Source organism: Lepisosteus oculatus, chromosome 3 (genome assembly GCF_040954835.1).
Source record: "Lepisosteus oculatus isolate fLepOcu1 chromosome 3, fLepOcu1.hap2, whole genome shotgun sequence".
NCBI classification, from domain to species: Eukaryota; Metazoa; Chordata; class Actinopteri; order Semionotiformes; family Lepisosteidae; genus Lepisosteus; species Lepisosteus oculatus.
The window spans coordinates 8,511,022-8,532,777 of NC_090698.1; the positions used below are offsets into that span (position 1 = coordinate 8,511,022).

The window sequence follows — 21,756 nt, forward strand, 5'->3', positions numbered from 1 at the left end:
ACAGCCGCCGCGTGTTTTTCTAGCGCTCTTTCAAGAAAACATTCGCGCCAAACCAGTGGACGAATTCATGTTGAAATATTCTTACATCTCACTTTTCTGCTCGTTGGGGAGAGTAACAACGATGTTTAGTAATACAGCGCAAAAACGCAGTATAATGTACTCTGCGTCTTTTCTGTTCAAATTCAAATGAACGTTAATAAGTTAAACGCCTGGCCTAAAACATTATCAATTGACGATTATAAATGAATTATAGAAATAAAGGTAGAGCCAAATCGATCATTTAGGAGAAGTCCTCATTGATTGCAAAAGTTATGATGTCCTCATTTTTTCCTCAGATGTTAAGACTTTTGTTAAAATGAAAAAAAAACTTTTAAAAATAGGGCTATATTTTTTTTCCTTGTTTGCCAATATGGAAGAGAAAGAGCATCCCTGCAAGTGTTTAAAAGTTTACTAAGAAGATTAATAAAAATTAGTTTAAATTGATTTTTGATTAGAAAAAGTAATAAAGATTCATTACTTTGGAGGCATGTGTCGAGTGTCGATGTTCGTCCCCACGTCCTCTTTCTTGAAAAACAAAATATGGTTACCCTAACAGACGCCATAAATTAGTTTTGAGTCAGATACATTAGTCTAACCCGCATGATATCTAATCTGCAATGCCAGAGTCTACGCGAAAAAGGGAAAAACAGAACAACATTTCAAAACTGCACACTCTCCCGCTAATAGCGAGTTAGCTAAAAGCAAAAAGAAAAGTGGAAAAACAAAAATCTCAGCTAGCGGCAGTCGGATTTCACGAGGCCTAATACAAAAGGGAAAGCGGCAATCATCGCTACGTCTGGCTAAACACAACAAGTCATTCAGGGATCGAGACGAGGTCATCACTAAAAGAAGCAATAGACGCCACACATATTTAGTTTTGAGTCGGAGACCTAGGTCTAACGCGCGTGATAGCTCGTTCCAGTCGAACAGGACGCTCCGTGATTAATCAGCTGAGTCTGACGACCCTCTGAGTGTCCGAAATCCTCGTGCGCGCGCTCCGGCCCTACAGCCCTCCAATCGCCGCCCTCAGCCGATCAGGGCGCAGCGAGTATTTCAGGAGCTGAGCGCCGCTTGTTTGCAGTTCCTCGGCGAGTTTCACGGTGGAGAAGTTCATGATCAGAGGGAGGATGGGGTTGTACAGTGTGTTGTTTTTGCTGGTGTTGGATTGGTCTGTAGCTCAGGTTCAGAAGTGCCTGGTTAATGACGGTGATAAGATAGCATGTGGTAACTTGACTATCGGTAAAAGCGACTGTGAAGCTAAAAATTGCTGCTTTGATGTGACCAGCCAAAATCGCTGTTACTATGGGAATGAAGGTGGGTTTTGGGATCTTGAGCGTCTTCTATGATGAGCTTAACAGGCTTGGTTTACCAGCTCTTGCTTTCCTCCAGTGACTGTCCAGTGCACCAGGGATGGCCAGTTTGTGGTGGTCGTGTCCAAGAATGCCACCAGCCCTCAGCTGAGCCTGGGTTCAGTCAGCCTGCAGGGGGGCAGGAGTCCCCCCTGTGGCCCTGTTAGCACCACTGCTGGCTTTGCCATGTTCCAGTTCCCAGTCAGTGCCTGTGGCACCAGCATGAAGGTGAGGGGCTTGATCCTTCAGCTGAGGATGTTGTTCCTGTGGTGATTCCTGACCTTGTTCATGTGTCCTTCCTCCAGACTGAAGGTGGTGCTGTGGTGTATGAGAACATGATGTCCTCAACATTTGCTGTGATTGGGGGACCTGCTGGCTCCATCACAAGGGACAGTTTCTACAAGTGAGTGAGCAGCTGCTGCTTCCCACAGTGCTCTGGTCTTGCTGGATCCCATGACTGCCTGCTTCTCTCTCCAGGCTGTTCTTCCAGTGCAGGTATGCAGACGATGACCTTGTTCCAGTGCGGGCTGTGGTCTACACGGTCTCCCCACCCCTTCCGGCAGTGTCTCCAGGACCTCTCCGTGTGGAGCTCAGGATTGCCAGAGGTAGCTGTCGGGCCTTGGGCTGTGTGAGCCGAGTGTGTGGGGCTTCTGCTGAACCCCTCTGCTGCTCTTCTCAGGAGAGCTGTATGACTCCTACTACAGTGACCTGGACTACCCTGTGACCAAGGTGCTGCGGGATCCTGTGTATGTGGAGGTCCACATCTTGAACAGGACTGACCCCAACATTGTCCTGACCCTGGGGGACTGCTGGGCCACTTCCACTCCCAGTCCTCTCAGCCAGCCCAGCTGGAGCCTTCTGGTTGCTGGGTAACCTGACCCCTGTGGCTCAGACTGACTTGTCTCGGTAGTGTCCCCTTGTGGCAGGGCTCACCCTCCCTGTTGCTGTCCTTGCAGGTGTCCCTATGGAGGTGACAACTACCAGACCACCTTGATCCCCGTGGGTGGCTCCTCAGGGCTGCCGTACCCAACGCACTACCAGCGCTTCATGATTCAGATGTTCACTTTTGTGGATCCTGCCTCTCAGGTTCCTCTGAAGGAGAAGGTAGGGAGCAGCTTGTGGGGAAGGAGGTGGTGGCTGGTCCTGGGCTGTGCAGTGACCCTTGCTGTACTCTCTCCAGGTGTTCATCCACTGTAGTGCAGCAGTGTGCCAGCCGACCGCTACTGACCGCTGTGTGCCCACCTGTGGCAGGAGGAGTGAGTTCTCTGGGGACAGGGCGGTTGTGCGCCAGTCAGCTGTGTGTATCCTTTCCTGATGCTGTTGTCCTGTCCTCTTGCAGGAAGAGCTGTTGCTCGAGTGGCAGAGGACTCCTCCAGAGAAACTGTGCTGGTGTCCAGTGGGGAAGTGATCCTGGTTGGATCTGAGCTTCCAGCTCTGGGTCAGCTGGATTCCCATCCTGAAGGTGAGGGAGGGGGATGGAGGCTGAGTGTCTGATCCTGTTCCCTGTGTCTGACCCCTCACTAAAGCTCTTCTCTCCACAGCACCCCGCTTCCTGAGCTATGGGCTGCTGGTAGTAGCTGCCTCCACTGTGCTTGTGGTCTGTTCTCTGGTGTTGGTGGCTGTGTGGAGATCTAGACCTCACATCCAGAATACCAAGCCTAATCTGGAGTATGAATAAAGGCCTTGTTCTGAACTCCCTTGTGTACTGTTTTGTATGCTTCCCTCTTCTGTCAGCATTAAGTGCTGTAGTTCAGTGTCTATGTGAAGATGTCCCTGTAAGCCTCTTCAATGGCCGTGTTTTTCCATCTTTCATAGACAAGTACTTGCACTAGTTCTTGGCCACTGCTTTTTCTTGGAGTCTGTGGTCTTAATGATATTCCTTCGACTGGCCTGGATTCTAATTGACTGCACTTTGGGGGAGGGGGGAAATACCTATAGGGCTCATAACCAATTCCTCTTTCATCTCTCCAGCCCTCGGGCGCAAGTTGACAAACTTGCTCCCTCTCCCTTCTGAGTGAGTTCAGCCAATGCCCTCCTGTTCTAGTTCTTTAGAACAACACACCAGGACCCAGGCAGCCAAACATTTCTAGTTTGATTACAATTAGTTTTTCCTTCAGCTACCTGTCAAAGGAAAAATTAAACCATGATTTAACTGGGGGACTAGTGCTGTGCATGAACAAGATGATTGTGACTTTCACCCAGTTCTCTACAGCCCGCGTCCAATAAAAGTGGTGGAGATGAGCCAGTTCCTAGCATAACTGAACATGCAAACTCCCCCTGCATGTACACTAGGCAGGAGTCCAACCCAATAGACACTCTTCAGATCAGTCTAAATCGATTTCAATGACTGTGTGTGTGTGCTATCGTGAAGACTTAAAGTAAAGCTATTCATGTTTTCCACTGTAGAAGACTGACTCCTGAAGTCCCCACAACCAACATTTCAGCTGGGGGACAAAACACGTGTCGTCACTGCCCACAGATCTGGAGAAGGAAATACTGTATCACTACGAGTTTGTCTTTTCACTAGAGGGACACATTAAAGCCACGAAATATCTCATTTTCGGCAAATTCATTGAAATCATTTGTGCAAACCTTTCCCACATAATCAATAATGAGATCTTATGATGTACTGTATGTAAAGTGAGACGTTTTCGGACCAGGTCTTATCTTTTCTCACTAGTTCACCTCTGATCAGATCGTTCTTAACATCTGGTGGCCAGCAGGCAAAAGCTCTAACAGGAAATATTAGACGCACGTACCGCAAAATACAGCCAGTGTCCTAGTGTAACTGACCGGGGGAAAGTTCGCCGGAAGTTCGAAAACGATTTTGGCACGCCTGTAGCGCTTTCACGAAACCTCCTAGGGTTACGAAAACACTTGCTTTGTGTATCAAGTACATTGTGAATGTTTTAATAGCCTTCACATTGTCGTTTTTAGCACTTTTTTGGACCACGCACGAATATTCTTTTGTCCATATCTTCGCAACGGAAGCACAGAACGCCTTCAAACCAAATGCATTTTAAAGACCACGACTTGTGGAAATGTCCACAGCCTCTACATCAAACTATCAGTGAGCTAATTATCTTTTTTTAAACCTCCGGTTTTTCATCGATGCGTAATTACGCACTAACTGGAACCCGGGGGGACCGCTGTGGACACACGTCCACAACGCGAGAAACACTGCTCAACACGGCTTCGTGCGAAAAAACCGTATATCACCATAGGAAGCAGAACAGCGCAGTCTCCAATTACCCAGACTGTAAGCACGGGAATAAAGTTTTGCTTGATTTCTGAAACCCTTTCTTTATGTCCTGTTTTCATTCAGGTAAGGGTCAACTATATTCACAATACTGACAGCAGAAAGATTCAAATATTCTTTACTCAGCAGCTTATTAAAAACAGCTCCCATGATTTTCAAACCGATTGTTTACACAGAAGACCGACACAGCTTTGCGTTCTGAATCTCTTTTTCTCGTGCTTCTATTTAATGTGGCACTATGCACTGGGATAGGGGAATGCTGTTCACAAGCCAATAGCTTGTGTCGTGAAAACGCTGAAGGGGTGCCAAAATCGTTTTCGAACTTCAAGCTAACTTTACCCCGGTGTTTAACCGTAAGTATTCACTGTAAACAATGACCCGTCTATTCAGGAGAAATGAGTCTCCATGATCCTCCTTCACTTGAACTATAATGGCTTTTCCACGGGGTGGATTCAATATCCTGTCCTCCTGCGTGTGAGCTGACCGAGTTCGGGTCCTCGTGAAAATCTTCACTCTGCGAACCTGAACGTCATCACGTGCGAAAGTCTCGGTGGCTTTAAAAAGAAGGAGCTCGCAAACAGCAGGTATCGTGGTTTTGCGAGTTGTTTTCATTTCAAGATGTGGTTTTCTAGTGGTCTCGCCTTTCGGCTGTTGACCTTGCTGTTCCTCGCAGTTCTGTGTGATGCTGCGCAATGGCGCGCCCGCGCTAACGTCCAATCCGGCATCAGGCGCAAGGGGGTCGCCTTTCTGGACTCGCCTCTGCTGCCACGGCAGCAGAAGCAGCAGGTTATCCGGGCTGTGTCGGCGCAGTGCGGGGAGAGTACGATCGTGGTGCAGGTCAAGACAGACCTGTTCGGCACCGGGCAGCTGATCAACGCTTCGGATCTCAGCCTGGGAGACTGTGCGGTCACCCGGCAGGACACCGCGGCGCAGCTCCTGATCTTCGAGGCTGAGCTGCAGGCGTGTCGCAGTGTGCTGAGTGTAAGTGGTTCTGCCGTTGGGCAGCTTCGGGTTCTCGGCAGTTGGGTGACTGGATCTGTGATCTGTCTAGACCGTGGACGAGCAACTGGTGTACAGCTTCTCTCTCAACTACACCCCGAAGCCGCTGGCCAACACCCCCATAGTGAGAACGAATGGCGCTGTTGTGGGTATCGAGTGTCAGTACATGAGGTGAGTCCTGGAGGAGCAGCAGGGCTGCCTGCCTGGAGCTTGACTCCCTGCTGACACCTGCCTCCTGTGTGCTAGGCTCCACAATGTGAGCAGCAATGCCCTGAAGCCCACCTGGGTCCCCTACACCTCCACCAAGTCTGCTGAGGATCTGCTGGACTTCTCCCTGAGCCTCATGAGTGGTAGGTCTCCCCTGAGATGAAGCACGGTGTGACTGTACAGCCAGTGCAGTTGGATCGATGGGATCTGTGCTTGAGATTGGGGTTCCTTTCCCATCCAGATGACTGGCGCTCCCAGAGGTCCTCCAATGTGTTCTACCTGGGGGACGTCCTGAACATCGAAGCCTCCGTCACCCAGGCCAACCACCAGCCCCTTCGGCTCTTTGTGGACAGCTGCGTGGCCACCTTGGTCCCTGACCAGACCTCCACCCCCAGCTACTCCTTCATTGAGAACAAAGGGTGGGTGTGACCTCGGGTGGCTTGAGCTAGTGAATACTGCCTGCCGTCTCTCCAGTTCTACACTGCCTTCTCTCCTTTCAGGTGCCTGACTGACGCCAAATCCACAGGCTCCAGCTCGCAGTTCATGCCAAGAACCCAGGACACCAAGCTGCAGATGAAGCTGGATGCCTTCCGGTTCTATCAGGATGCCAGGAGCTCAGTGAGTACTTGATCCTTCTGCTTTTATGGGTTTGTGAAGGTTGTGGAACAGCATTTCCATTACAAGCCCCAGATGGAGGCCTGGGTGTAGCTTGATCCACTCGTGCTCTTGGCAGATCTACATCACCTGCCACCTGAAGGTGACTCCTGCTTCCCAGAGTGTGGACTCCCTGAACAAGGACTGCTACACTGAGGGCAGCAGGTCAGTGAGGAGGCAGGGGGCTGCTGTGTCCAGCTGGTGCTCAGGTGAGGGAGCTGCTCTGACCCTGTGTCCCTGCTGTAGGTGGAGATCAGTGGATGGGAGTGACCAGGTCTGCAGCTGCTGTGACTCGAGCTGTGTGCCAAGTGTACGATCCAGGTATTGGGGTGGCAGGAGCAGGAGGGACCTGGCTTCTACAGGGGGTAAGGCACCCTTGCTCTGCCGCTCATGGCATGGATCTCCTCGGGAAAGTGGGGGTCAAGCAGTGTGGTCTACAGCCAGGCTTGTCCTGCTCTTGTTGCAGCTCCTGAGTGGGAAGCTGATGCCACTGTTGGTCCCGTGTTTGTGCTGCAAGAGCAGGTTGCTGAGAGGCCAGTGGAGGCAGAAGGCCAGAGCTCCCAGCTAAGAGCAGAGGAGGGCAAGTCCACAGGTACTGGCAGGAGGTGCTGTCATGTCGGCTGGCCCCTCTCTGTGGCAGTGCCCACTTGCTGAGGCTCCTCTGTGCTTTCTTTCCAGGCCTGCCTGTGGAGGCTGTGATCCTGGCTGGTGTGGTGACTGCGGTGGGGCTGGTCTCTGCTGCTCTGCTGGGGACAGTCCTGCGCAGGAGGAAGCAACACAAACCCATGAACTGACTTGATGTGAATGAGCAATAAACTGGTTGCAAAGGGTCTCTTGCCCTGAGCTGCTTCTTGCTGTGCTGGAGGGGGGATCTGTATGGGTTGGGTATGAATGCTGTGCTGTCTGAGGCTATGGCCACTCTTCTTACAGCTCCTCCAGCAGACTCTACCTGCGGTTTGGAAGAACACCAGCTGTTCCTGTGGGAGTCTCAGGCTTGTTCCTTAGTATCTGCTCAAAGGCAGAAGAGCAGGGACATCAAATCGGGGGGAACAACAGCTGCCCTTTCAAGCTTGCCTGGAGGAGAGTCCCACTAGTGCAGGAGCACTTGTGCCATCTCCACAGTATCCTTGCAGAGAGCATTTTAGGACTTTACTGTCCCTTTGTTCCATGGAATATGGGATTAAAATGTAGGAGTTTGTGAAACTACATGGGGACGCTAGGGACCGAGATTCTCGTCAGTGCTGGTAGTGATTGTTCCTGCCCTTCCCAGGAGCAGTGAATATTATAATAATTGCTTACACTTATATAGCGCTTTTCTGGACACTCCACTCAAAGCGCTTTACAGGTAATGGGGACTCCCCTCCACCACCACCAATGTGCAGCATCCACCTGGATGATGCGACGGCAGCCATAGTGCGCCAGAACGCTCACCACACATCAGCTATCAGTGGGGAGGAGAGCAGAGTAATGTAGCCAATTCATAGAAGGGGATTATTAGGAGGCCAGGGGGGGAATTTGGCCAGGACACCGGGGTTACACCCCTACTCTTTTCGAGAAGCGCCCTGGGATTTTTAATGACCACAGAGAGTCAGGACCTCGGTTTTACGTCTCATCCGAAGGACGGCGCCTGTTTACAGTATAGTGTCCCCGTCACTGTACTGGGGCATTAGGACCCACACAGACCGCAGGGTGAGCGCCCCCTGCTTCCCCCACTAACACCTCTTCCAGCAACAACCTTAGTTTTTCCCAGGAGGTCTCTCATCCAGGTACGGACCAGGCTCACACCTGCTTAGCTTCAGTGGGTTGCCAGTTGTGAGTTGCAGGGTGATATGGCTGCTGGCAATATTATTCACAAACGGTAGCCGTATGGTGTCTCCCGTATCTTATTATCCAGCTTTATATCGGTCACAAGGGGGAGAGACCCGGTATTAAAGTGGTTTTATGGACCCTGTTTTCTTCCGGCGTTTTAGCACAAAACGGTGAACTTTCGGTTTTAACCTTCTCTGCTGTCCGGGGGAGTCGCCTGCCCCCTGTTACGGTCGCCGAGTGTCTGCTTCTACCGGTCTTTCAAGAAAATATTCGCGCCAAAACGACGGACGAATTTGTTCAAGTACTCCTGCATCTCCCCGAGTTTTCTACGCGTTGTCGATAAAGTAGCGAAACGATTAATTCTTTACGCAAGGACGCAGTGTTTGTATCAAGCGTCTTTCAATTAATATTCAAATGAACGTTCAACTAAACGCCGAAATGTGACCCCTGCACAGGCTAGAAAATGTATAACTGAAGATTATAAATTAATTATAGAAAGAAAGTTCGAGACAAATTGACACTTTAAATCGGGGGTAATCGACCAGCCGATCGATCGCAAGAATGTTTGGCATAAAAGAAATGGGCTACTTTTTCTTTCTTTCGATAGCCTAAAAATCCATTCGGATCTGTGCATGGAATGTCATACATCTTACTGCCCTTGTGTGTGTTTAACTCTTGTCGAATGGGTTGTAAAAGTCTCTTCCCTGAGTGTTGGCCGACAGAAAAAAAGGCACCGTGTGCGCTACCCAGGAGCATTCTCTTGGCTATTGCCGCACGAGCCCCACATTCGCTACTGTGCATAGTGGAGCGAAACGGACTGGCCGCGACAAATTCGCCAACTGTTTGACCAATCTGATTGCCTATTTCGTAGTTGTAGTGTTTGAGCGAAAATTATGAAGCAAAGAGACCGAAAACCACAAGGAAAGGGAGCATGATTACTTTTTATACCTTCGCATTCAAATCTGCAATGCTAGAGTCTACGTGAAAAAGGGAAATACAGAACAACATTTCAAAACTGCACACTCTCCCGCTAATAGCGAGTTAGCTAAAAGTAAAAAGAAAAGTGGAAAAACAAAAATCTGAGCTAGCGGCAGTCGGATTTCACGTGGCCTAATACAAGAGGGAAGCGGCAATCATCGCATCGTGTGAGCTACGTCTGGCTAAACACAACACGTCATTCAGGGATCGAAACGATCATGTGAGACGAGGTCATCACTAAAAGAAGCGATAGACGCCACACATATTTAGTTTTGAGTCGGAGACCTTGGTCTAACGCGCATGATAGCTCGTTCCAGTCGAACAGGACGCTCTGTGATTAATCAGCTGAGTCTGACGACCCTCTGAGTGTCCGAAATCCTCGTGCGCGCGCTCCGGCCCTACAGCCCTCCAATCGCCGCCCTCAGCCAATCAGGGCGCAGCGAGTATTTCAGGAACTGAGCGCCGCTTATCTGCAGCTCCTCGCCGAGTTTCACGATGGAGAAGTCAATGATCAGAGGGAGGATGGGGTTGCACGTTGTGTTGTTTTTGTTGGTGTTGGATTGTTCTTTAGCTCAGGTTCAGAAGTGCCTGGTTAATGACAGTGATAAGATAGCATGTGGTAACTTGACTATCGGTAAAAGTGACTGTGAAGCTAAAAATTGCTGCTTTGATCTGACCAGCCAAAATCGCTGTTACTATGGGAATGAAGGTGGGTTTTGGGATCTTGAGCGTCTTCTATGATGAGCTTAACAGGCTTGGTTTACCAGCTCTTGCTTCCCTCCAGTGACTGTCCAGTGCACCAGGGATGGCCAGTTTGTGGTGGTCGTGTCCAAGAATGCCACCAGCCCTCAGCTGAGCCTGGGTTCAGTCAGCCTGCAGGGGGGCAGGAGTCCCCCCTGTGGCCCTGTTAGCACCACTGCTGGCTTTGCCATGTTCCAGTTCCCAGTCAGTGCCTGTGGCACCAGCATGAAGGTGAGGGGCTTGATCCTTCAGCTGAGGATGTTGTTCCTGTGGTGATTCCTGACCTTGTTCATGTGTCCTTCCTCCAGACTGAAGGTGGTGCTGTGGTGTATGAGAACATGATGTCCTCAACATTTGCTGTGATTGGGGGACCTGCTGGCTCCATCACAAGGGACAGTTTCTACAAGTGAGTGAGCAGCAGCTGCTGCTGCTTCCCAGAGTGTTCTGGTCTTGCCAGGTCCCGTCTGGATCCCATGACTGCCTGCTTCTCTCTCCAGGCTGTTCTTCCAGTGCAGGTATGCAGACGATGACCTTGTTCCAGTGCAGGCTGTGGTGTACACGGTCTCCCCACCCCCTCCGGCAGTGTCTCCAGGACCTCTCCGTGTGGAGCTCAGGATTGCCAGAGGTAGCTGTCAGGTCTTGGGCTGTGTGAGCCGAGTGTGTGGGGCTTCTGCTGAACCCCACTGCTGCTCTTGTCCTCAGGAGAGCTGTATGACTCCTACTACAGTGACCTGGACTACCCTGTGACCAAGGTGCTGCGGGATCCTGTGTATGTGGAGGTCCACATCTTGAACAGGGCTGACCCCAACATTGTCCTGACCCTGGGGGACTGCTGGGCCACTTCCACTCCCAGTCCTCTCAGCCAGCCCAGCTGGAGCCTTCTGGTTGCTGGGTAACCTGACTCCTGTGGCTCAGACTGGCTTGTCTTGGTAGTGTCCCCTTGTGGCAGGGCTCACCCTCCCTGTTGCTGTCCTTGCAGGTGTCCCTATGGAGGTGACAACTACCAGACCACCTTGATCCCTGTGGGTGGCTCCTCAGGGCTGCCGTACCCAACGCACTACCAGCGCTTCATGATTCAGATGTTCACTTTTGTGGATCCTGCCTCTCAGGTTCCTCTGAAGGAGAAGGTAGGGAGCAGCTTGTGGGGAAGGAGGTGGTGGCTGGTCCTGGGCTGTGCAGTGACCCTTGCTCTGCTCTCTCCAGGTGTTCATCCACTGTAGTGCAGCAGTGTGCCAGCCGACCGCTACTGACCGCTGTGTGCCCATGTGTGGCAGGAGGAGTGAGTTCTCTGGGGACAGGGCGGTTGTGCGCCAGTCAGCTGTGTGTATCCTTTCCTCATGCTGGTGTCCTGTCCTCTTGCAGGAAGAGCTGTTGCTCAAGTGGCACAGGACTCCTCCAGAGAAACTGCGCTGGTGTCCAGTGGGGAAGTGATCCTGGTTGGGTCTGAGCTTCCAGCTCTGGATCGGCTGGATTCCCATCCTGAAGGTGAGGGAGGAGGGATGGAGGCTGAGTGTCTGATCCTGTTCCCTGTGTCTGACCCCTCACTAAAGCTCTTCTCTCCACAGCACCCCAGTTCCTGAGCTATGGGCTGCTGGTAGTTGCTGCCTCCACTGTGCTTGTGGTCTCTGCTCTGGTGCTGGTGGCTGTGTGGAGATCTAGACCTTGGATCCAGAAGGCCAAGCTGTGCATGGAGTGTGAATAAAGGCTTTGCACTGATCTCTACTCATTGTGGCTTAGTACTGTTTTAGTGTGTTCCTTGTGGATATCATAGTGGTGGTGTCGATACCTCCATCTGGTATGTTAGTGTTGGTGAGCTTCTAGCTTCCTGGTTTTTCTTCAGGGAACAAGTGCATCTGTCTAGGTTTTTGACACCCTTTCCACATTTTGCTGATCGGTGTTGTAGCGGTGAGGCTTACTAAAATACAGCAATTAAGTTTTCTGCTCCCTTGCTAGTCCCTCTCTTTCATCTCAGTGGTGCTTGATACAGAGAGGCCATTCCATGTGGTTAACAAGTAAGGTTTTTCTAGCTCCGTGGTTCTCCAACTTTTTGGACCAAGTACCACCACTGATCAAACCAAAGCATCCAAGTGCCGCCTCCAAGTCATCTTCCCATAGGAACCACAAATCTCAATGACCAACATGTGGGCATGTGCACACTCTCACATACACATCTAATAAAAATAGAAACACATAACACTGAGCACTTACCATTTCAGTGAGAGGGGTGAGCTTGTTTAGTTTAGCAATGTCATGGACGATGGGCAGTGAGCTTCAACCGCAGATCTGGCTCAGCAACCGTTTTGCTGTGGTACTTTGTCTTGATTGCAGAGAAGCCTTTCTCACAAAGGTAGGTAGTAGCAAAAGGCATCAAAAATTGCACAGCCTTGAATGAGAGGGCTGGCTATTCACTCCGTCTTTGGATCCAGAAATGCAACGGTGACTGTCGTTTCAATTCTGACATCAGATGATGACTCGAGCAACTTCTGTTGCTCAGCACAGGAGAGGTTCTTGGGTATTCTTTCTGCATCAACAGTAAAGGGGTTGCTGATCCACTCTGCTGTGGCCTCAACTGGAAAATACTCTGAGAACTGTTCTTTCAATGAGAAGAGGTGCAATGTAATCACATCTCGAACAGCAGCATCAAGTTCCACACCATATGTGTGCAGGTGGTTCTCCAGAGTTGGGAAAGCAGATGCATCGCCTGTGTTGATTTTGTTAACAAACCGTTGCAGCTTTCTCTTCATAGCAGTGATCTTGTCAGACACATCAAAAATTGTTAGAGAAGCCCTGCAGTCCCAGATTCAGCTCATTCAAACATGAGAATATATCAGCCAGGTAGGCCAATTTTACCAGCCACACTGGATCATCAAATAGACTTGCCAAGGGAGATTGCTGGTCATGCAAAAACATCCGTACCTCAGAGTGCAGCTCAAGGAGCCTCGTGAGCACTCTGCCCCTTGATAACCATCTCACTTCGGTATGTAGGAAAAGCTGCACATGTTCGCCGCCCATTTCATTACAAAGCACACTGAACAGACATGAAATCATTGGTCGAGCTTTGATCAAATTCACAACTTTGACAGCAGAGTCTAACACGGATTTCAGATCCTCAGGCATTTTATTGGCGGCCAAGGCCTCGCGGTGGATGCTGCAGTGCGCCCACTTCATGTCTGGAGCAACCTCTTCTAATTCGTACAACTACACCGCTGTGTCTGCCTGTCGTCGCTCTAGCACCGTCTGTACAAACTCCGACGCATTTTTTCCAGTCAATGCCATTCTCTTCAATAAATTCATTCAGAAGCTGAAATACGTGCTCTCCTGTAGTTCTTGATGGTAGCGGCTCGCAGAACAGAAAGTCCTCATGCGACATGCCCTCAAACTCATATCTAACGTAAACAAGCAAATTTGCCAAATTGACGACATCTACAGACTCATCTAATTGCAGTGAAAAGAATCTGCTCATCTTAACGCGCTCTATCAGCGTACTTTTGACATCATCTGCCATATCAATAATTCTGCGAGTGACTGTGTCATTCGAAAGGGCCACCAGGTCGAGCTGTTTAGCAGCTTTTTCTCCACACATAATAAGTATCAGCTCTTTTACCAATGGTAAACAAAGTTCTTCACCGATAGTGTGGGGCTTACCTGCTTTAGCGATCCGCAAGCTTGAGTAGTAAGATGCTTCTTGGGCTTTGGAAATTGGAGTGGCACTGTTTGTTATGGTGGACTTGTGCTGCTTCAGATCTTTAAGTTTCCTTTGAAAAAAATCAACAGGCTTATCCTTCAAGAGCGCATGCTTCATAGTAAAGTGCTGGCTTCATGCTTTTATTGCTGAGAATCTCACAGCACACGACACACTGTGGTCTTGGGTCTTCCTCTGTCCCGGTGTAAGTAAATCCCAAATTTAGATCATTTGGATCGTACCGCCTTGTAGCCATCTTCCGACGCTTGCTAACACTAGCAGGTTCAGCAGCAGAGTTTGTCGGTGGCCGATGTATAATCCTCCTCAATCTCAACAGGCGTGCATGATCTGTCGGAGCTGGCCTCATTACTCTTGGTGTCTATTCCTTTCAGCCAGGACATAATACTTGATTTTTGCGAGGTATTCATTTTCAATCAATCGTTGACGAATGTGGCGCTGTTGGAGAAATAATTCCCATTTCCCCTCTAAAGGCAGTCAGAAGTCCATCTCAGAAGTTTTTCTTTCAAGCGCATGGATGCGAAACAGAGAAACTTGATGTATTTTTCTCAAACTAACCCAGAACAGTTCTTATATATTTTTCTGTTATGTATCACGCTTTCCCATGCTTACAAGATTGGCGTGTTCCAAGATCACGCACGTTCTCCTACCTCCCTATTTGGTGGAGATAGCTTTTTTTAAATACAATTGGTCACTTACTTCATAGCATGCATTCCTATAGAGAGGTATGGAATTACATCATAACTCTGTGTCCACTTAAATATTAGCGGAGCGCTGTACCGAAGTACGTAGGCTGCGTATTGGACACGTATTAAAATAGAAAATATGAAAACCCGTCCCGATTTTTCAGCGCACACAACACAGTTCCAGGGTCATATGGCTTACCACCTGGCGGCACGTACCAAAATTTGAGAACCACTGTTCTAGCTGATAGAGTGTCCTGATAAGGAGCAACTCCCAATTCCTGATATTCTCCAGCAAACTTAATAACTGTTCATCTCTGGCGCCTTAAAGTCTGAGATTTCAAGGGAGAGTCTGATTCAAAGTTGGTTTACGACCCTAAGGGCATGGTTACTCATCAGCCAATCAGGAACTGGTAGGGCAGGTTAACCTCACGTGGATCTCTGATGCCCATGAAACGTTGAACCAATGAACAACCTGCAGTTCCTCTAGGTAAAAAGAGGCAACACGGAGCCCCTGGGGAACGGTTTGCAGGGCAGAACAGTTGGGGAAGCGCAGGAGATTCTCGCAGCGCGCCTGCTGGACATTCAGCCTCAGGGCTCCACCTGAGCATCCTCAGACTCAGCCTGGACCACCACGTAACGGCCAGTGTGTCCGAGTGCAGGACTTTCCTTTGCTCTAAGAGTCGAGGACGGAGGTTGCCAGCGTGTAACCAAAGGATCCACCCGAAGTTAGCATCAGCAGCAAGCCTCGTGGACAGCTGAATCACTATTCAGAACTAGCGCTTCATCAGGCACGGACCGGTCTTCTTCCTGACCTGCTGGGACCCGCAGTCATTTTTCTCCTGTGCACAAACTCTGCTAGTAAGCCTGAACTAACTAGCCGGACTTCAGAGAGCCCACTGCTAGAGCATCTCAGTAGAAATCTCTCTCACTACGTCGCAAGCAGCACCACTGCCTGGCACAGAGCCAGAGAGCGCTGATTGGCACAGCAACCAGCCTGCCACTGCTTCTTTGTGTCTGCGGGAGATCTGCATCCCCACAGATTGGATGGATACATGGAATCATGGACTCCATCAAATACCAGGAGATTTTAGGTCAAAATGTGGCTGCCTCTGCCAGGAGGCTAAGACTGGGTAGTGGTTGGATCTTCCAGCAGGACAATGATCCAAACCCACACAGAAATGGTTCACTGACCAAAGTAAATCCCAAATTTAGATCATTTGGATCGTACCGCCTTGTAGCCATCTTCCGACGCTTGCTAACACTAGCAGGTTCAGCAACAGAGTTTGTCGGTGGCCGATGTATAATCCTCCGCAATCTCAACAGGTGTGCATGATCTGTCGGAGTTGGCCTCATTACTCTTGGTGTCTATTCCTTTCAGCCAGGACATAATACTTGATTTTTGCGAGGTATTCATTTTCAATCAATCGTTGACGAATGTGGCTCTGTTGGAGAAATATTTCCCATTTCCCCTTTAAAGGCAGTCAGAAGTCCATCTCAGAAGTTTTTCTTTCAAGCGCATGGATGCGAAACAGAGATACTTGGTGTATTTTTCTCAAACTAACCCAGAACAGTTCTTATATATCATGGAATCATGGACTCCATCAAATACCAGGAGATTTTAGGTCAAAATGTGGCTGCTCTGCCAGGAGGCTAAGACTGGGTAGTGGTTGGATCTTCCAGCAGGACAATGATCCAAACCCACACAGAAATGGTTCACTGACCACAGAATCAAGCTGTGGGGTGAGCTGAAGAGGAGAGTCCACAAGCGAGGATCTCAGATCCCTTTATACAGTATGTGTTCTCCCACCTCATCCAGCATTATAAGAGAAGACTCAGTGCTGTTATCCTGACAAAGGGAGGGGTGCCAATAATTGTGACACGTGTGTTTTTGAGAAAAATGTTTGTTTTTTAAAAGGATTGTTTTTCTTTGAACAATTTTACCTCACCGAAAGGTTCGATTTCTCTCATATTTTCAGTGTAAGATCAAGCTGATGAATAACAAAGACATTTTTCATAGCCTTTTTGGCTCATCTTTACCAAGGGTGCCAATAATTCTGGAGGACACAGTACATGCTCAAGCAGATATCTGAAAGAAAATCAAAACTGGAAATGTGACGCATGATTGACATCGAAGAGCTCTTGAAAACCACTTTTTCAACACCTTGCCTTGGTTTTTCGTAGAAGCAGTGCTGATTTAAAACTATGTAGTCAGGAAGACGCACTATTAGAGCAGGAACATAGCATGGAAACATTAAACAGTAAAGCTAGGCATACGTCTGTAACACCCCCACTGTATCAGAAATGCATTGTTTTATTGATACATTAAAAAAAAACAACACTACCTTCCAATTTTCACTGCAATAGACTGGTGTCCCATCCTGGGTGTACCCCACTTTGGGCCTGTTGCTTGCTGGGATAGGCTTCAGCTTCCCTTGCAACATTGTACAGGATAAAAATGTTAGAAAATCTATAGATGTATTACACAATTCCTATGACGCTACCCATGTTTCTTTTGGGTGTAAAATACAGGCTTAAGCAAGAAAAATGGGCGATGCACAGTTGAGTGTCACAAGAAAAACTAATAATTAGTAGGATTTGTCAACAGCTCGTCTACATGAAAGAACTTGAAAGCACTGAGCCCAACAGAAAGTGGAGACCAGCCGGTTCCTAAGCCGACACACAGTGGACCATCAGACGTGCGGGGGGGAGTTAGTCCGGCCGTTCACCGTGACAGCACGTACAGTATTTGGACGGTGGGGTGAAAATGGAGAGCTTGCAAACTCCTCCAGAAGAAACCCCACCACGAATCGAACCCAGAACCCCAGAGCTTCAGGAAAGCAGTGCTAACAGAGAAGCATGCGTGCAGCCCTAATGTAAAGAGCAGCAACGCCAGGCGCCTCTTTCACTCCTGAATCGGAAGGTGTGAGAACAGTTGTCTGCGCTCCGCGCGCGTCCGACTTGTTCGCTGGGACAAAGCGTGTCTGCACTGCACACAGATCCGGAGAAGGAAATATCACGACGAGTTTCTCCCTTTCTCCGTTTTAGGCTTTTAATTCTTGAAATCGTTCACCCAGCGCTTTTCCTCCAGATTGATCGGCGAAGCAGAAGAACATTCGAACGAAAATAAAGAAGGAGTTTTATAATTTACAAGACTGTAACTATACAATGATCATTTTGACAGAAGGAGACATTCACAGTTTCAATTCTATAATAATCTTAGAATTGATGTGAATTCAGACGTTTCGGGACTAGATCTTATCTTATTCATTTTGTACATCTTGTCAGAAACAACAGCTGTAACAGGAAATATTAGATACCGTGGCCGCAAAATATAGCGAAGATCCTAGTTTATAATATTCATTGTAAACAATCAGCAGTCTGCTCAAGAGAAATGAGTCTCCGCGATCTTCCTCCGGTTTAACTACACTGGCTTTTCCACGGGGTGGATTCCATATCCTGTCCTCCTGCGTGTGAGCTGACCGTGTTCGGGTCCTCGTGAAAATCTTCACTCTACGAACCTGAACGTCATCACGCGCGAAAGTCTCGGTGGCTTTAAAAGGAAGGAGCTCGCAAACAGCAGGTATCGTGGTTTTGCGAGTTGTTTTCATTTCAAGATGTGGTTTTCTAGTGGTCTCGCCTTTCGGCTGTTGACCTTGCTGTTCCTCGCAGTTCTGTGTGATGCTGCGCAATGGCGCGCCCGCGCTAACGTCCAATCCGGCATCAGGCGCAAGGGGGTCGCCTTTCTGGACTCGCCTCTGCTGCCACGGCAGCAGAAGCAGCAGGTTATCCGGGCTGTGTCGGCGCAGTGCGGGGAGAGTACGATCGTGGTGCAGGTCAAGACAGACCTGTTCGGCACCGGGCAGCTGATCAACGCTTCGGATCTCAGCCTGGGAGACTGTGCGGTCACCCGGCAGGACACCGCGGCGCAGCTCCTGATCTTCGAGGCTGAGCTGCAGGCGTGTCGCAGTGTGCTGAGTGTAAGTGGTTCTGCCGTTGGGCAGCTTCGGGTTCTCGGCAGTTGGGTGACTGGATCTGTGATCTGTCTAGACTGTGGACGAGCAACTGGTGTACAGCTTCTCTCTCAACTACACCCCGAAGCCGCTGGCCAACACCCCCATAGTGAGAACGAATGGCGCTGTTGTGGGTATCGAGTGTCAGTACATGAGGTGAGTCCTGGAGGAGCAGCAGGGCTGCCTGCCTGGAGCTTGACTCCCTGCTGACACCTGCCTCCTGTGTGCTAGGCTCCACAATGTGAGCAGCAATGCCCTGAAGCCCACCTGGGTCCCCTACACCTCCACCAAGTCTGCTGAGGATCTGCTGGACTTCTCCCTGAGCCTCATGAGTGGTAGGTCTCCCCTGAGATGAAGCACGGTGTGACTGTACAGCCAGTGCAGTTGGATCGATGGGATCTGTGCTTGAGATTGGGGTTCCTTTCCCATCCAGATGACTGGCGCTCCCAGAGGTCCTCCAATGTGTTCTACCTGGGGGACGTCCTGAACATCGAAGCCTCCGTCACCCAGGCCAACCACCAGCCCCTTCGGCTCTTTGTGGACAGCTGCGTGGCCACCTTGGTCCCTGACCAGACCTCCACCCCCAGCTACTCCTTCATTGAGAACAAAGGGTGGGTGTGACCTCGGGTGGCTTGAGCTAGTGAATACTGCCTGCCGTCTCTCCAGTTCTACACTGCCTTCTCTCCTTTCAGGTGCCTGACTGACGCCAAATCCACAGGCTCCAGCTCGCAGTTCATGCCAAGAACCCAGGACACCAAGCTGCAGATGAAGCTGGATGCCTTCCGGTTCTATCAGGATGCCAGGAGCTCAGTGAGTACTTGATCCTTCTGCTTTTATGGGTTTGTGAAGGTTGTGGAACAGCATTTCCATTACAAGCCCCAGATGGAGGCCTGGGTGTAGCTTGATCCACTCGTGCTCTTGGCAGATCTACATCACCTGCCACCTGAAGGTGACTCCTGCTTCCCAGAGTGTGGACTCCCTGAACAAGGACTGCTACACTGAGGGCAGCAGGTCAGTGAGGAGGCAGGGGGCTGCTGTGTCCAGCTGGTGCTCAGGTGAGGGAGCTGCTCTGACCCTGTGTCCCTGCTGTAGGTGGAGATCAGTGGATGGGAGTGACCAGGTCTGCAGCTGCTGTGACTCGAGCTGTGTGCCAAGTGTACGATCCAGGTATTGGGGTGGCAGGAGCAGGAGGGACCTGGCTTCTACAGGGGGTAAGGCACCCTTGCTCTGCCGCTCATGGCATGGATCTCCTCGGGAAAGTGGGGGTCAAGCAGTGTGGTCTACAGCCAGGCTTGTCCTGCTCTTGTTGCAGCTCCTGAGTGGGAAGCTGATGCCACTGTTGGTCCCGTGTTTGTGCTGCAAGAGCAGGTTGCTGAGAGGCCAGTGGAGGCAGAAGGCCAGAGCTCCCAGCTAAGGGCAGAGGAGGGCAAGTCCACAGGTACTGGCAGGAGGTGCTGTCATGTCGGCTGGCCCCTCTCTGTGGCAGTGCCCACTTGCTGAGGCTCCTCTGTGCTTTCTTTCCAGGCCTGCCTGTGGAGGCTGTGATCCTGGCTGGTGTGGTGACTGCGGTGGGGCTGGTCTCTGCTGCTCTGCTGGGGACAGTCCTGCGCAGGAGGAAGCAACACAAACCCATGAACTGACTTGATGTGAATGAGCAATAAACTGGTTGCAAAGGGTCTCTTGCCATGAGCTGCTTCTTGCTGTGCTGGAGGGGGGATCTGTATGGGTTGGGTATGAATGCTGTGCTGTCTGAGGCTATGGCCACTCTTCTTACAGCTCCTCCAGCAGACTCTACCTGCGGTTTGGAAGAACACCAGCTGTTCCTGTGGGAGTCTCAGGCTTGTTCCTTAGTATCTGCTCAATGGCAGAAGAGCAGGGACATCAAATCGGGGGGAACAACAGCTGCCCTTTCAAGCTTGCCTGGAGGAGAGTCCCACTAGTGCAGGAGCACTTGTGCCATCTCCACAGTATCCTTGCAGAGAGCATTTTAGGACTTTACTGTCCCTTTGTTCCATGGAATATGGGATTAAAATGTAGGAGTTTGTGAAACTACATGGGGACGCTAGGGACCGAGATTCTCGTCAGTGCTGGTAGTGATTGTTCCTGCCCTTCCCAGGAGCAGTGAATATTATAATAATTGCTTACACTTATATAGCGCTTTTCTGGACACTCCACTCAAAGCGCTTTACAGGTAATGGGGACTCCCCTCCACCACCACCAATGTGCAGCATCCACCTGGATGATGCGACGGCAGCCATAGTGCGCCAGAACGCTCACCACACATCAGCTATCAGTGGGGAGGAGAGCAGAGTAATGTAGCCAATTCATAGAAGGGGATTATTAGGAGGCCATGATGGGGGAAATTTGGCCAGGACACCGGGGTTACACCCCTACTCTTTTCGAGAAGCGCCCTGGGATTTTTAATGACCACAGAGAGTCAGGACCTCGGTTTTACGTCTCATCCGAAGGACGGCGCCTGTTTACAGTATAGTGTCCCCGTCACTGTACTGGGGCATTAGGACCCACACAGACCGCAGGGTGAGCGCCCCCTGCTGGCCCCACTAACACCTCTTCCAGCAGCAACCTTAGTTTTTCCCAGGAGGTCTCTCATCCAGGTACGGACCAGGCTCACACCTGCTTAGCTTCAGTGGGTTGCCAGTTGTGAGTTGCAGGGTGATATGGCTGCTGGCAATATTATTCACAAACGGTAGCCGTATGGTGTCTCCCGTATCTTATTATCCAGCTTTATATCGGTCACAAGGGGGAGAGACCCGGTATTAAAGTGGTTTTATGGACCCTGTTTTCTTCCGGCGTTTTAGCACAAAACGGTGAACTTTCGGTTTTAACCTTCTCTGCTGTCCGGGGGAGTCGCCTGCCCCCTGTTACGGTCGCCGAGTGTCTGCTTCTACCGGTCTTTCAAGAAAATATTCGCGCCAAAACGACGGACGAATTTGTTCAAGTACTCCTGCATCTCCCCGAGTTTTCTACGCGTTGTCGATAAAGTAGCGAAACGATTAATTCTTTACGCAAGGACGCAGTGTTTGTATCAAGCGTCTTTCAATTAATATTCAAATGAACGTTCAACTAAACGCCGAAATGTGACCCCTGCACAGGCTAGAAAATGTATAACTGAAGATTATAAATTAATTATAGAAAGAAAGTTCGAGACAAATTGACACTTTAAATCGGGGGTAATCGACCAGCCGATCGATCGCAAGAATGTTTGGCATAAAAGAAATGGGCTACTTTTTCTTTCTTTCGATAGCCTAAAAATCCATTCGGATCTGTGCATGGAATGTCATACATCTTACTGCCCTTGTGTGTG

At 49.9% G+C, this 21,756-nt stretch overlaps 4 protein-coding genes across 5 annotated transcripts; all 4 read left to right on the plus strand.

Annotated features, from left to right (window-relative positions):
- Nucleotides 1–1,101: 1,101 nt before the first annotated feature.
- On the plus strand, nt 1,102–3,081 carry LOC138237837 (zona pellucida sperm-binding protein 4-like). 2 transcript variants are annotated; one of them, XM_069187682.1, is made up of 9 exons: nt 1,102–1,353; nt 1,429–1,616; nt 1,694–1,791; nt 1,866–1,993; nt 2,068–2,257; nt 2,345–2,492; nt 2,569–2,644; nt 2,728–2,850; nt 2,915–3,081. In XM_069187682.1, the coding sequence occupies exons 1-9, from the start codon at nt 1,152–1,154 to the stop codon at nt 3,064–3,066; spliced, it is 1,305 nt and encodes a 434-aa protein (XP_069043783.1). In that variant the 5' UTR covers nt 1,102–1,151; the 3' UTR covers nt 3,067–3,081. The 2 variants fall into 2 exon arrangements, with proteins under 2 accessions (XP_069043783.1, XP_069043784.1); XM_069187683.1 differs by having other exon boundaries at nt 2,930–3,081.
- Nucleotides 3,082–5,225: 2,144 nt separating this feature from the next.
- LOC138233123 (zona pellucida sperm-binding protein 3-like) lies at nt 5,226–7,337 on the plus strand. Its single transcript, XM_069186600.1, has 9 exons — nt 5,226–5,628; nt 5,699–5,817; nt 5,893–5,996; nt 6,095–6,272; nt 6,354–6,471; nt 6,587–6,672; nt 6,754–6,872; nt 6,974–7,099; nt 7,186–7,337. Exons 1-9 carry the CDS (start codon nt 5,266–5,268, stop codon nt 7,299–7,301), a joined length of 1,329 nt encoding a protein of 442 aa, XP_069042701.1. The 5' UTR covers nt 5,226–5,265; the 3' UTR covers nt 7,302–7,337.
- A 2,988-nt stretch (nt 7,338–10,325) lies between these two features.
- On the plus strand, nt 10,326–11,757 carry LOC138233139 (zona pellucida sperm-binding protein 4-like). Its single transcript, XM_069186601.1, has 7 exons — nt 10,326–10,441; nt 10,533–10,660; nt 10,738–10,927; nt 11,015–11,162; nt 11,239–11,314; nt 11,398–11,520; nt 11,601–11,757. Exons 1-7 carry the CDS (start codon nt 10,374–10,376, stop codon nt 11,735–11,737), a joined length of 870 nt encoding a protein of 289 aa, XP_069042702.1. The 5' UTR covers nt 10,326–10,373; the 3' UTR covers nt 11,738–11,757.
- Nucleotides 11,758–17,996: 6,239 nt separating this feature from the next.
- On the plus strand, nt 17,997–20,107 carry LOC138233155 (zona pellucida sperm-binding protein 3-like). The gene is made up of 8 exons (XM_069186602.1): nt 17,997–18,398; nt 18,469–18,587; nt 18,663–18,766; nt 18,865–19,042; nt 19,124–19,241; nt 19,357–19,442; nt 19,524–19,642; nt 19,744–20,107. Exons 1-8 carry the CDS (start codon nt 18,036–18,038, stop codon nt 19,929–19,931), a joined length of 1,275 nt encoding a protein of 424 aa, XP_069042703.1. The 5' UTR covers nt 17,997–18,035; the 3' UTR covers nt 19,932–20,107.
- Nucleotides 20,108–21,756: the final 1,649 nt, after the last annotated feature.

Bases quoted from the DNA above. Each gene is read 5' to 3' on its own strand.
- LOC138237837 (XM_069187682.1), top strand. From the start codon at position 1,152: ATGATCAGAGGGAGGATGGGGTTGTACAGTGTGTTGTTTTTGCTGGTG. The intron at 1,617-1,693 runs GTGAGGGGCTTG...TCCTTCCTCCAG, and splicing joins CCTGTGGCACCAGCATGAAG to ACTGAAGGTGGTGCTGTGGT. The intron at 2,258-2,344 runs GTAACCTGACCC...CTGTCCTTGCAG, and splicing joins TGGAGCCTTCTGGTTGCTGG to GTGTCCCTATGGAGGTGACA.
- LOC138233123 (XM_069186600.1), top strand. From the start codon at position 5,266: ATGTGGTTTTCTAGTGGTCTCGCCTTTCGGCTGTTGACCTTGCTGTTC. The intron at 5,629-5,698 runs GTAAGTGGTTCT...TGATCTGTCTAG, and splicing joins CGTGTCGCAGTGTGCTGAGT to ACCGTGGACGAGCAACTGGT. The intron at 6,273-6,353 runs GTGGGTGTGACC...CTCTCCTTTCAG, and splicing joins TCCTTCATTGAGAACAAAGG to GTGCCTGACTGACGCCAAAT.
- LOC138233139 (XM_069186601.1), top strand. From the start codon at position 10,374: ATGATGTCCTCAACATTTGCTGTGATTGGGGGACCTGCTGGCTCCATC. The intron at 10,661-10,737 runs GTAGCTGTCAGG...TCTTGTCCTCAG, and splicing joins GGAGCTCAGGATTGCCAGAG to GAGAGCTGTATGACTCCTAC. The intron at 11,521-11,600 runs GTGAGGGAGGAG...TTCTCTCCACAG, and splicing joins GCTGGATTCCCATCCTGAAG to CACCCCAGTTCCTGAGCTAT.
- LOC138233155 (XM_069186602.1), top strand. From the start codon at position 18,036: ATGTGGTTTTCTAGTGGTCTCGCCTTTCGGCTGTTGACCTTGCTGTTC. The intron at 19,043-19,123 runs GTGGGTGTGACC...CTCTCCTTTCAG, and splicing joins TCCTTCATTGAGAACAAAGG to GTGCCTGACTGACGCCAAAT. The intron at 19,643-19,743 runs GTAAGGCACCCT...CTCTTGTTGCAG, and splicing joins GGACCTGGCTTCTACAGGGG to CTCCTGAGTGGGAAGCTGAT.